Source organism: Brienomyrus brachyistius, chromosome 8, assembly GCF_023856365.1.
Source record: "Brienomyrus brachyistius isolate T26 chromosome 8, BBRACH_0.4, whole genome shotgun sequence".
In the NCBI taxonomy this organism is placed as follows: Eukaryota; Metazoa; Chordata; class Actinopteri; order Osteoglossiformes; family Mormyridae; genus Brienomyrus; species Brienomyrus brachyistius.
The window spans coordinates 18,484,079-18,497,179 of record NC_064540.1 but is presented as its reverse complement, the minus strand read 5'-3'; the positions used below and the strand labels follow the sequence as shown (position 1 = coordinate 18,497,179).

The window sequence follows — 13,101 nt, the reverse complement described above, 5'->3', positions numbered from 1 at the left end:
CATCCCCAAGAATTTTCCCAAGACTGTTCTGGAAAAGACTTAGTGGGAAGTGAGGGATGATTAATAATTTTTCCCGAGTCATGCTGAGATAATATAAAGAAACCTTGGCAGGTCAGAAGTAGGAAGTAGAAACATCACTGCATGTTACCGCAAAAGCCAAAGTCCTTTTCCAAGTCATGTTACATAATCCCTTGTGCAAGGATACTGCGGGTGCAGAGTAACAGTGCCTGAATGCTGGGCGAGAGGAACTGAAAGTCAGATGCCGAGTGGGTAGGAACTACTGGAGGCCAGAGGAGTTGAATAAGCGATTCTGTGGGGGTTGGTCAGTTTTCCATTGGCGTGGATGGGGGGGGTTGGGTAAATACATAGATCAAGATTAAAGATTTTTCTTGTCTCTTCTCCTTCATCTCAATGGAAATTTAATTAAAATAATGTATTACTTTCATTTTTAGAATTAACAATTCATTGTACTTAAGTAATATAAATTCGGCCCTTATTACCTGGTTTCAAATATCACTAAAGGTTGTGGCAGCAGAAAATCTGATTTTATCGGCCTAAGTAAATATTCAACTACGTGAAGAGTGCAGTTGCGAACGTTGCACGTCATTATGTAGATAAAAAAATCCAATCACCATGTGACGAATATCCTGTATCACAGTCGAGCACAGTGCCACCTCGTGGTGAAATAGGGAGTTGCACGACTATGCAGCTGTATGAGCCATAAGGGCAATAATCAAAATGTATCATTTCATAGTTATTAATGTGCTTCCCACCTCCGGCTCCGTGTGTGGAATTTGCATGTTCTCCCCGTGTCATCATGGATTTTATATCTGCTGTTTTACCCCACAGTCCAAAAACTTACTAAGGTATATTGAAGTTACCAGATTGTCCATAGATATGAATAGTGTGCATGCCCTGCTGGGGGTTTGCGCCTCATCCTGGGTTATTCCCTGCCTTGCACCCATAGCTTCAGGGATAGGCTCCAGGCCCTGCACAGGACCCTGCACAGGACCCTGCACAGGACCAACAGGTGCAGAACATGGCTGGATGGAAGTATTTTAATAATGCATTTATTTTATGATTATGGACCACTAGCAGGGCCGGCATGGTGGTGCAGTGGTTAGCACTCACACCTCTGGGACCCGGGTTCGAGTCTCCACCTGGGTCACATATGTGTGGAGTTTGCATGTTCTCCCCATGTCGTCGTGGGGTTTCCTCCGGGTACTCCGGTTTCCCCCCACAGTTCAAAAACATGCTGAGGCTAATTGGAGTTGCTAAATTGCCCGAGAGTGAATGGTGTGTGAGTGTGTCCTGCGATGGGCTGGCCCCCCATCCTGGGTAGTTCCCTGCCTCGTGCCCATTGCTTCCAGGATAGGCTCCGGACCCCCTGCCACCCAGTAGGATAAGCGGTTTGGAAAATGGATGGATGGATGGATGGATGGATGGACCACTAGCAAGAGTCTCATGAAATTCTCAAACATCTGTGGTCATCCTGACCAGTGATTCGTAATAAGACCCTAGTTTTTGGTCTAGCTCAGCCATTTGTTAGCTAGCCTCGACTTAATACCATTTAAATTATACCGTAACCAAATATGTAAGCATGTAACACTTAGTGTTGAGTTTCAGCTGTTCGTTAAATAGGTGTAATAACATGTGTAGTCAGCCATGTTCTAGCAAATTTTAAGCTCAATGATGATACATTTTAAACTGTTATGTAATTTAGTCAGACTTTTTCATTAATGCATACATTTAAATTACAAATCAGATTTGGTATTGTAATAATGTATAAACATGCTCCGACTTTATTCCCCCAAAGAAAGTGGGTGACCTCTTATCATACTGCATTCATAGCCTTCAGTCCAATTTGGCAAGTACCAATCATGAACAATGGGTGCAGAGTGGTTTTGTTGGGTATGACTTCACAGGAACTGCACCTTCAAAATACCTTTATAATGCATTCATAGAAGATTCAGAACACCTTCATAATGCATTCATAGAACATTCATAAGCAGCTTGTAAGTATAGCTTAACACCTTAACAGTCTTAATATATATTAATACCAAACATTATATGACAATAACAAATTGAATGACAGTGACGTCGCTTCCACATGTCAGCGGTATTGATCTTCATAGGTTTATAGTCATAGTATTAAATGTCATCTGCGCTCATTCTTCACAAAATCTCAAGGTACCATTGAATCTTGTTCCACTTTTGGCTCTATATGTCCAACAGAAACATTGTAAATGAGTGATGAATCACCCCGATAGTCACTGTGGGTTAATCTTATTTCTACCTTAATTACTGGTGGATTACTTATCATTTAAGATATCAAGGGCCTGCTATGGAGTAGATATCTGCTATGGAGCAGAGCCACATTCTGCCTTTTAGTCTTCCTTAGAATGCCGTCATACATCTCCAGAACTGTGTGTAACAGCATATTGAACCAAAATGCCCCCCAGCTTTTTGGGGGATGAAGAAAATGAAAATCTACTTCACACTCTGTGCTTTAACACTTCTAATAAATGTCAGTGATGTTTAGATCTGATTCTTGTGGAGGTTCCTTGGATTTATCCTGGTATCCATGGCAGCGTTTCCCAACCCAGCCAATCAGGAACCCCGAATACCTGGTACATGTGCGCTGGGAGCTGAAAGGAAGCAAAAACGTGGACTGTTGGGGGTTCCCCGAGGACTGGGCTGGGAAACACTGGTCCATGGAAGCACTCTTGAGTTTACAGTGTGAATGGGGACATTAGCATGTTGGATTATGGTCACACCATGAGCTGGCAGCGTTTGCATCATATGGTGAAGTTGGTCCTGCAAAATGTCCCTGCTCGGCTGTCAAATGACACCCAAAGTTCTGATGGTCCAGGTCAGATGGCTTTATGTGTTGGTCTTGGACACAAGTGGTTTCTGAACGGCAGTCCTGCCACAAATTCCATCTTTGTGAAGCTCCCAATGTAGTTTTTGTTCAATCTAGACCAAAGGGGTGCCGTACCCACAAAGGAACTTAATAGAATCTGCTGGTTGCATTCAAAACTGACGCATCAAAGTGCCAATTGACAAAGCTCTTTTATAGCTCATACACACTAACTCGCATTTAACATAGTGTCACCATCGCAGCTGCATTGATAATTGTGATTTAATTACTTTGAAGTTATTTCCTTTCTGTGTTATTTTTGTTTGTCCACTCGATGCACAGGTCATATAATCATAACCCCCATCTAGCGAGAGCCCTTAACCACAGCCCTCGCCACCTTCTTAACATGTAGTTCTTCAGTGAGCTCATAGCTTTTCAAATTTAGCAAAGAGAGCCGAAGATGACAGACCTCTGAAAGGCTTATCTTCTCTTTCACGTCCATCTTTGCCACATCACTGAATCAGGCAGGAAGGACGGGAAATTTCAGCAAACTAGAAATGACAAACAGCGGTGCCTCACTGTCTGACAGACTAACCATCAGTCTCTCCCAAATAGCTGGAAACTGTCAAGACACAAGTCAGTTCCCGTCACGTAAATTTACTGTCTTCATGCCATATTGATTTCTGGAAGTTTTTTTGTCAGACCTCATACGAGGTCTGTTGTTTGAAAAGGAAGCTTAATACAGTACAATTCCACAGCTACAGGTGACATTTTCTGATGGCAAGTTTCAGTCGTTCCTGCCCTCACTCACAGGTTCTACATTTCCACAGATGCCACCCAGGAGTTATTCAAATCGGATCTGTACTTCAAGCCTGCACCTACACGAGGACTCCGCGATCTCTGTGGGCCGACTGCTCCCCTCCCAGTCTCTGCAGCTGATGCATGTAAGTGGTGTTCAAGACCCAAAAGCACAGCCAGCCTGCCGTCCGGCCCGTACACACCTGACACACACACTGACAGCTCACTGCACACATGCTGTCAGAAGAGTCTGCTGAGGGCAGGCAGCACCTACAACCATTTCTTTTTCTAACAGACTCACTCACAGGTGACTCACTAACTCAAAATCTCACTTTTATTTTTTGTTTTAAAAACAAGTTGACACAAATGCCTTCATTCCAATTTCCCTTGTATGCTTAAGGGAAAAATTCTCCCTTCTGTTATAGTACAGAATGACACTCTTCCCACATGCCCTCGGGACGAATTATAAACCCACATCAGACAGGCTGACTGACATTCATTCATTCATTCACTTTCTCTCTCTTTCTCTCACTCTTTCACTCACTCACTCACTCTTCTCACTCACTCACTCACTCCTCAATGTAAACAGTACACTTTCAAAGTGTTTTTTTTTCCCCAAACAAAACAAACAAAATCATAAAAAAAACACATAGCATTTATCCTCTAATCCCACATCTCTTTCATGGATTCCAGAGTTTCTCTGCATTCCGGTATGAAGAGAAAGATAATTTTGGGGTTACTTTCTCACAGGATGGGGGCAAATCACTAATTAGTACTGGTATTGTAACAGTCATAACCAGAACACACTGGGAGCAAATCCAGCAGGTTTGTGGGTTGTTTTTTCTTTGCTCTATATGTTACAATACTATGGGAAAAGGTGCTGCAGATATAAAGGCTTGGGCTTTGGGGAGGGTTCATATATAGGATGAGGGAAAACCCGGCAAAGATGCCCTGTTCTAGGGCAGCAGCATAGCGGAGGCCCAGGCAAAGCGAGACCACTGTCCCGATTGTCTGCCCCCTCCCCGGCATTCCTATCTCTTTGCACGTACGAAGTACAAGGCATTGCACTTGTAGTATTTCACGTTTTGCTTCTTGTCCATCAGACCTCCGAATATGATGAGCTCCCCCCGGCCCTGGACCACCGTGTGGAGGCTGGTCTCCGGGGGCCCCACCACGGCCATGCCCCCGCCACCGCCGAACACCTTCCAGGAGACCAGACCATCCTCCTTGGCCCGTGACACGTCCAGGACGTACATCTGCATGGGCTTGCAGTTCAGAGATTGGTAAAGGGGTTTGCCCACATTCAGGCTCTGGGGAGGGTGGTGACCCAGGCGGCGTGCGATTGGGGGGATGGAGTGGCCGTCCGCCCCAGCGCCCTGCGGCGGGCTGGAGGATGAGGAGGAAGGGGGCGTGCTGGAAGAGCTCCTACCCCCGCTGGATTGGGACTGAGGCAGGGAAGAAGGCGCAGAGTTAAGGGCCTTGATGGCCTCCAGGCCGCGCCGCAAGGCCCCGGGCGACACGGCTCCCGGAGGCGTGTGGGGAGAGTCAGGGGGGGTGTGGAAGCCATTGATATGGCCATGCTCAGAGGCACAGGCAGGGGGTGCAGGGCAATCCCAGCTACAGTCAGGGGGGGCGTGGGAATGCGTGCGATAGGGCGGGGAGGATATCTGGGCGGGGCTGGTACGGGGAGATTGGGAGAAGCCATTGAGCAGATGGAGCAGGGGGGGACTGTCGGGGCCACGCGAGGGGGACAGCTGCTGGGATGGGGAGGGACTGCCATCTCTGGCACCCCCCCTGGTGGCGGGTCGCAGCCGGAGCACGCCCCAGCGACCATTCACGCAGGGCACGTCATCAGCAGTGCCCGGTACCACACCTGCCCCGCCGCTGCGCACGGGCGACTGAGAGCGCAGGGAGGGAGAGTCGGGGCCCAGGGGGGGCGACGTCGTGCTGACAGGGGAGGGGCGGGAGTTCAGACTGGGGCTCAACGAGGCGCGCCCACTGGGGGCTTGGGAGAAGACCACCACACACTGGCCCACCTGCAGGGGGCGACAGCAAGCAAACACAATTCTCTTTTTAGAAAAAAGACATAAATTTTTACATATCACTCATTCTGCACATTTAATATTGCCAGATTAAAATACGGACTGTGGCTGTCAGTCTTGCGGAATGCAGCTTTGAATTACTCATCTCAACAATTGGTTAAAATCACGTAAATATTTAACTCCATATCTTATGATAAGAATGTTGCTTCACAGTCCTGCTTCCCTGATCTCCCCGTGTTGCACAGACTTTACCCAAAGGTGATCTGGTCTCTCCCCCACAGTGTGTTTCTTCCATCCATGTTTCCACTAACCCTGACTTCACACAGAATGGATCCTACGGCATTTTTACTGGCAGTGTTTCCCAATTCCATCCATGGGGACCCACAGATAGCCCACACACAAAAATGTGGACAGAGACGTCAGTGAGCTGGGGGGGCGCAAAAACCTCGACCATCTGTGTGTCCCAGAGGACCCTGTAATCCAGCGACATTTAGGAAACTTACCTTGCAGGCTGGGTGGCACCAGAGCTCTGGAGCACCGTGGTCGTCATTTTCAACCCGCAGTTGCTGCCACTTCCAGGGGGAGGCGCCCATGCGCAAGAGCCAGGCGTCCTTAAGCAGCTGCCATACAGTAGCGTTGGACAAAAGGCTTTTAGTGCAAGCACGATATCACATTGCGATTTAACTTGCCCGAGTAATACTGAAAAATTTATAAAACTCCCCAAAATAAACTACAGCGAAACAGAACCTGTTATTATCAACCAATAGAATTTGTCAAATAATTTGATGATGTTACTACGAGTTGCGTCAACAGACATGAAGCTGTGCAGACACATGCGAGGTGAAGCACTGCACCGCGCGACCCTACGCACCCCCAAACCCAGAGACACACAAGCACAGAACGACAAGCACACATCCAAAGCAAACATCACGTACCACACACTCTCACAAGGAAAATATGAGCGCCACCTCATTTAATCTCTCTCACACAAAAAAAAAAAAAAAACTTATAAGAGACGGAATGGACACTCACCGTATTGGGACCTCCGCAACCACCCAGAATCAACAGTGTCTCATCATCAACCACAATCTGGAAGAGGAGAGAGGGAAAGAACCCGTGTTCGAAGTTTCATACTGTCTGGACATCAGTCATTGACAATCTCTGCCTCAGTATAGTACCATCGGCATCACAAAGCACCAGCTGAGGGTGGGGGGGCACAGAACTGACAGACTCCACAAGCAGTACCGCCATGCATTTCTTATGAACACCCTAAAAGCAGCCAGAGCCCGATTACACGTCCCTCAGCCGGATGCACCCGCTAATTACCGCCAGTTAAATTATTCACAGCTTCGCCATCGGCATAACACTCGGTTTCTGTCCTGCTCCTCAGCAAAAGCCCAGCGGTTTCACACCGACGGGGCACATTCTCAGCGTTGGCGCGAAGGAGGGCCTGTCTGCCCGCAGGGGGGCCTGTCTGCCCGCAGGGGGAGCGATGTGTGGGGAAGGGAGGGGGGCTCTCGCTAACGCTTTTGCTACCTGGGGGGGCCGCGCCAGCTCACAGACGAGACGAGTTTCATTGCCCTGAAAATTCCCGCCTTATTTCAAGGTGAGAAAGCGAAGGGCGGGGGCGCTCAACGACGACGACGGGGACATTGCCGCTGGTGTCATCCTGACCTGAGATTGTCCCCCCCGGGGGTGCGGCGCGGGACCAGAGATGGACGGCTTGAACCAGGACCACTGCTCGAGATCCAGGATCCAGACCTCATTACTCCTAGCAGGGGTGAGATAGGAGACAGGTGAAATACAACAGGGAAGACTAAAGGACAATATTAAATAAAATATATGAACTGGAATTGGAAATCCAGAAAACTATATGTACAGCACATCTGGATGAGGATACATATACATCCATCCATCCATTTTCCAAACCGCTTATCCTACTGGGTCGCAGGGGGTCCAGAGCCTATCCCGGAAGCAATGGGCACGAAGCAGGGAACAACCCAGGATGGGGGGCCAGCCCATCGCAGGGCACACTCACACACCATTCACTCACACAGGCACACCTATGGGCAATTTAGCAAGTCCAATTAGCCTCAGCATGTTTTTGGACTGTGGGGGAAACCGGAGTATCCGGAGGAAAGCCCACGACGACATGGGGAGAACATGCAAACTCCACACACATGTGACCCAGGCGGAGACTCAAACCTGGGTCCCAGAGGTGTGAGGAAACAGTGCTAAACACTGCACCACCATGCCGGCCCGGATACATATACAGAAATACGTAAATGTGCAATAATAAATATAATAATGACAATAACAATAACAACAATAATTCCAATAATAATGATATACTTATTGATCCCAACGGGAAAATTTCTTTCTGATTACCCCGTCTTGCTCACCATATCTACCTGAGGTTTGTAAAAGGCAGCAAGAGAGGCGAAAGCTTACATCTGGCGAGCCCCAAGGGAGCCCCCGAACACCACCATCCTGCTGCCGATGACTGAGGAGGAGTGTCCCGCCATCGGGGGGGGGCCGTGACTCGTCACGATGCAGTTCCACCTGCGGTGACACGACACGTCAGTCAGGCCATGCAGAACGGGCGTTCAGTTTGGCTCCGCCTCCATGCCAATCGCTCACCAGTCCTTAGAGGGGGAGTAGGTGTGGATTTCGTCGAAGAACCTCTCCGGCTGGTGAAGTGGGTACGGACTGGGTCGGGTCCAGCCCCCAAAAAGAACTAGCAGATCTTTATACATCACAAGGGTGGCCCCAGCTTTTGGAGAAGGATAGGAGCCTGAATGGAGGGGGGGGGCAAATTGTAAATGCATGTCTTTGTTGAAAAACAGAACAGCACAAGCCACACAGGATTGTACACACAGGCAAATCCAGAACATCTCATGGCTTAAAATGACAAAAACAAGTACAACTGCAGGACGTTTGCTTGCTGAGATGTTTCTTCTACACCACTAGCCCAGGGCCCATATATGCCTCAGGTTATAAAGTACAGCCCAGCTGTCCCAGATGGATAAATCACATGGTCAGGCCATGAACAGAGTCAGCTGGGCAGATAGCTTGTGCTGCACTTTTCACCTGCTGCATCATGGGCCACACCTCTCGCTGACATTCCTCTCCATCCCCTTATCCACCTCATCACACTACAAACTCTGGCCCATGCTTCTGTTTTTGTTTGGTATTATTTCCGTAATAAAACCTGTTCATTTCACCTGTTTCTTCGTCCCTTACGGGCAGCCTGCTTTTAAGAACTCAATGATTTTGCGAAAAATAAGGAACACTGTTAAGTGCGTGAGAGAAGTCACACACACACACTTCATCTACAACGAATTCCAAATGACAGCAGCAGGTCCTAAAAGCTCGCCATGAGCCGAGATCAAGCCAGCAATGCTTTCTTGCTCTCTGATGCGAGAAACAGAGAGAGCTTTCTTTGCAACATAATAAATACTTAATAAGCTGCAGAGAAAGATGGGGAACTAGGTGAAGGTCACGGAGCGCCCACCTAAAGCCTGGGGCCGTATCCACTCCTTTTTGTTAAGGTCAAGCCTCCACACGTCATTGAATGCGGAGTTGCAGCTGCTCTGGGTGCAGCCACCAAACACGTACATGGACTGGTTCAAGTCGTAGTAGCACGCGCCTGCAACACACATATATGTGTCAGACATACTGGGAAACGCATTACATAGCCAGATGACAGGGACAAAGTCAGACAGATACAGAAGCAGGAGGGGAACGTGGAGCAATTGCCACAAAGACTAAAAACCAAGAAGACCAAACTTACAATAGCAAAAAAGTAATGAGTATCGGAGCGAGCATGAACACGAGGGGACATGGGGGATTAAACTCAGCCAAGGTATGGGGGGAACTGACTGTGAGAAAAGCGCTGCGTGATGGCCGTCCCAGGGAAGGTGCGAGTCTCCCAATGGATACAGCCATCCTGGACAGCTCGCAGGAAGCCGTGGTAACACTGGTATGCAACACCTGGGAGGGGGGCCGGTGAGATTTGGGGGGTGGGGGTCAGCCCAAAAAGTTAGAAAGTATTCTACTTAAGGATATTAGACTTGCAGTAAACGAGTGGACACCAGGCGGTTCGAACCGATTAAACATGCAATGAATATTCTGCCGGCTCATGTCCAAGCTACCTCTTTTGTTTCTATTCAGTCTAACAGTTACCTTTGATGAGTCTGTACCACTGTTTGCAGACGAGGGCGGCTGTCTTGTGCTCCTGGTAGGGAGACAGGAAGGACAGAATGTACTCCAGCACCTCCTCTGGCAGCTTGACCATCACCCTCCCGGTCTCCTCCATCCTCTCGCTGTCCCGTGCTCCGCCATCCATCCCAGACACGAGGTCCCCCTGTTCCCATCCCACAGGGGCCTGCCCTGGTCTGGCCCCGCACTCTTCCGTGTTCATGGCGACAGAGCTGTCATCCTCAATGTCTGAGCAACAGGACATGCTACCTGTTTGCACAAGAAGATAACATCCATCACAAGATAATATAAATTAACAATACAGATATTATAAAAGTCAAAAATATAAGCCCCTAAAACTGCCTAAATAATGTGGTTTTTTTGCAATTCCACCTTTAAAACAACCCTTGCCTCCTGTTTGCATGAACAAAAAACGTGCAGTTACACCCGCAAAGTGCAATTGAATAAAAGGCAAGAAGGGTGAGAAGTCGAGGGAGGAAGGATGGGCGTGAGCTCGATCCTCGCCCTGACATCCTGTGGCCTAACGAGTCGTTGACACCTTGCCTTCACAAGGCAGGTCGTCATCGATCAAAGTGGTGCCATCTGATCTCTTTCCCCGCGTCAGTTTAGCACTAGAGCCCAACCCATAAGCCCTCCGTCAGTTGAGACAAATACATTTATTCAAAAAAGGGCGTTACATACTACACGCCTATGAAAAGCACATTAACAGATTAATGAAAGTGAAAAGCATTCAATTAGGCGCTTTGCATATTTTTGCATATTTACTACATACCTTTCTTATTCAATAACGTTTTCTACGTACGCGAGCCTGCACCCTTTCGTACGCTAAAATTCGCGTTTCAAGAAAGGCTGTCAGACAAATGTTAACGTAGATATCAATGTTAATTAACGCGTCTTTTTAATGCAAATCGATAAAAAGGGGCACACACCCGGACACAGGGGCGCTGCTAAGGATTTTGGGCCCCATGAAAAGAATCTTGACAGGGCCCCCAACACAGTTTATTGGGGGCTTCTCTGGGCCCCCTCTCAGTCATGGGCCCCGAGAATCGTCATCGTTTACCCCCCCCCCCCCCCCCCTTTACAGCGCCCCTGTCCGGACATTGGTAACTGCTAGACTCTAAAGTTGCTGACAAGTAGATCGCATGGAGAAATACTTTTTAATGCACTATATGCAAACCGTACGCCATTTGCATGCAACCTGTCTGTATATACAGAAACATAAAAGGCTGATTTTCAATCCCTCGCTCACCTCACCCAAAAGCTAGCTAGATAGCTAGGCAGCTACACTCCCAGGCCACCTATCTCCGCCGCTGTTCTCCACTCCGGGGCTCCTTCAGGGACTCCACCGGGTGTCCCTTTCCTTGGTCCCGGGAATACGGGGTCGCACGTAACCCGGGGGCTCTGTTAGAGTCTGATTGCCGGCGACAACACCTCCACCACCACTGTGGCACCTCCTCTACTCCGGGTTTTCAAAGATAAATAAAAAAATCTAAACTCTTTTGGCTCCAGAGCAATTCGTGTATGTGCCGGTAAAGGGTGACCGGTGATGGGGAGCAGTCTGCCCGGCGTAGCTACCTACGGTCCCTTCAGAAAACACCTTAGCAGCTCGCCTTTTATCTGCCCTCCACTCTTCTGTCGGCCCTTTCCGTCCACCTCTACAGCCACCTATTCCCTTCTTCCTCTTCTCGACTATCTCTCCTGTTCCCTCTTCAATTTCACCAGGGGCTCACCGTAATGAAACACACACTAGCCATCTTCCTCATACATGGCGTCACAACTTCGGGAGCGCGCACGCATACCAGCGAGAAGTCGCACGCCTGCCACGATGACGTATCTCAGCAAAGGTCATGGATTCTGGCGATAGCCTGCATGCGGAATTTCCGGTTCCGGTTCTGAGACAACATGATTAATAATTTTTAATGATGATTAATGATTTAATGATTTATCACGTCTGCTGAAATTTATATATATAAATTTATATAAGCGGTCAAAAGATGAGTAGATATTACTTTTTAATAGATATTAAATTTCCGCACTATGTGATATATAAAGTCCTATCTTATCTTATCTTATCTTATTTTCTTAGTTTGATTCTTCTGCTCAAAGCATATTAAATTACCAAAACCACGAGCTGTACTCACCACTGGAATCTGGTAGGGAGATTTCACAACTACAAATTTTAATGGAAAAATATAATTGTAATTGTACAGGTTCCATCCTGCTACCTTATTATGAACGCACAGTTACAGTGAAGCTTGGGCTCCAAGAACATCCACTTATCCAGTCCTACCGGAGCAGTTTTTGTGGAATAAGTTATCTCCAAGATAAAGCAAAAGCTGAGTTTTACAGTATCTGATATATGTTGCTTTCTTGATCTTCACCTTTTGACCGCAAACCTAATCACATCCACCCTTATTTTATAGGCTTTCACGATGTGTGATGTTAATATCAACATGACATTTCATGCACATGCAATTATTGCATTTCAAGGAATGCAATAGTCTCCTGGGTTCAAGCCATCAACAAGTGTAAAAACCCAGTTACAAGAAACAAAACTTAACAAGCTCTGCAATTTTGATGATGGATCCTTTAGAATAATATATAGTAGGCCTATATTTAAGAAAAAAAAAATCAGTCTACAGCAGGGGTCATCAACATCATGCCCACGGGCACCAGGATGCCCCCAAGAACCACACGAGTTGCCCGCGGACCTGTTCTAAAAATAACACAACTCACCATTGAGCAGCCTCTAAAATTTAATTTTATCCTGTTGCTATTCTTCTTTAATCACATTTAATTCATATAGATTTGAAAATGACAATATCTAAAAAAACATTTAAATCATGTTCATTATACATGAAGTTTAGGAGGGCATTTCAAACTGGTAGCCCTTCGTATGGCCCAGTACCCACAAAGTAGCTCAGTTTCAAAAAGGTTGGTGAGCCCTGGTCTAAATGTTATTGCTGATGCTGTTGCCTGAGCTCTGATGCTCTCTCCAAGAAAATCATAATTATTCACGCCCTTGCTATTGGACTATTTCTGAAACATTTAAGAAAAATTAGTTGAGAGGACAAAAATAAACAGAAACTGGTCACAAAAAGACATTTGTCCTCTGCTGTATGGGAATATTTTGTATTCCATAGAGTTGATATTGAGCAAAAGCAAATGATTTGTCAGCAC

The 13,101-nt window shown here is 47.2% G+C and overlaps 1 protein-coding gene across 7 annotated transcripts; it reads right to left on the bottom strand.

The window, feature by feature from the left end:
• Positions 1 to 3,970: 3,970 nt before the first annotated feature.
• On the bottom strand, positions 3,971 to 11,766 carry LOC125747847 (F-box only protein 42-like). Of its 7 annotated transcripts, none has more exons than XM_049023382.1 (11): positions 11,497 to 11,702; positions 11,171 to 11,380; positions 9,886 to 10,170; positions 9,583 to 9,693; positions 9,215 to 9,349; positions 8,341 to 8,494; positions 8,152 to 8,262; positions 7,375 to 7,471; positions 6,733 to 6,789; positions 6,204 to 6,320; positions 3,971 to 5,694 (listed from the first exon to the last, which is right to left on the bottom strand). In XM_049023382.1, the coding sequence occupies exons 3-11, from the start codon at positions 10,163 to 10,165 to the stop codon at positions 4,690 to 4,692; spliced, it is 2,067 nt and encodes a 688-aa protein (XP_048879339.1). In that variant the 5' UTR covers positions 10,166 to 10,170; positions 11,171 to 11,380; positions 11,497 to 11,702; the 3' UTR covers positions 3,971 to 4,689. The 7 variants fall into 7 exon arrangements, with proteins under 7 accessions (XP_048879339.1, XP_048879340.1, XP_048879344.1 ...); XM_049023383.1 differs by having other exon boundaries at positions 11,171 to 11,377; XM_049023387.1 differs by lacking the exons at positions 11,171 to 11,380; positions 11,497 to 11,702 and adding an exon at positions 11,721 to 11,766.
• Positions 11,767 to 13,101: the final 1,335 nt, after the last annotated feature.

What these genes read in the sequence shown, in the direction of transcription:
- LOC125747847 (XM_049023387.1), bottom strand. Translation starts at nt 10,165, where the DNA reads ATGTCCTGTTGCTCAGACATTGAGGATGACAGCTCTGTCGCCATGAAC. An exon ending in GATACGGCCCCAGGCTTTAG is followed by an intron (nt 8,495 to 9,214) that starts GTGGGCGCTCCG and finishes CCCTCCATTCAG; the next exon opens with GCTCCTATCCTTCTCCAAAA. An exon ending in TCCCTTGGGGCTCGCCAGAT is followed by an intron (nt 7,472 to 8,151) that starts GTAAGCTTTCGC and finishes CACCCCTGCTAG; the next exon opens with GAGTAATGAGGTCTGGATCC.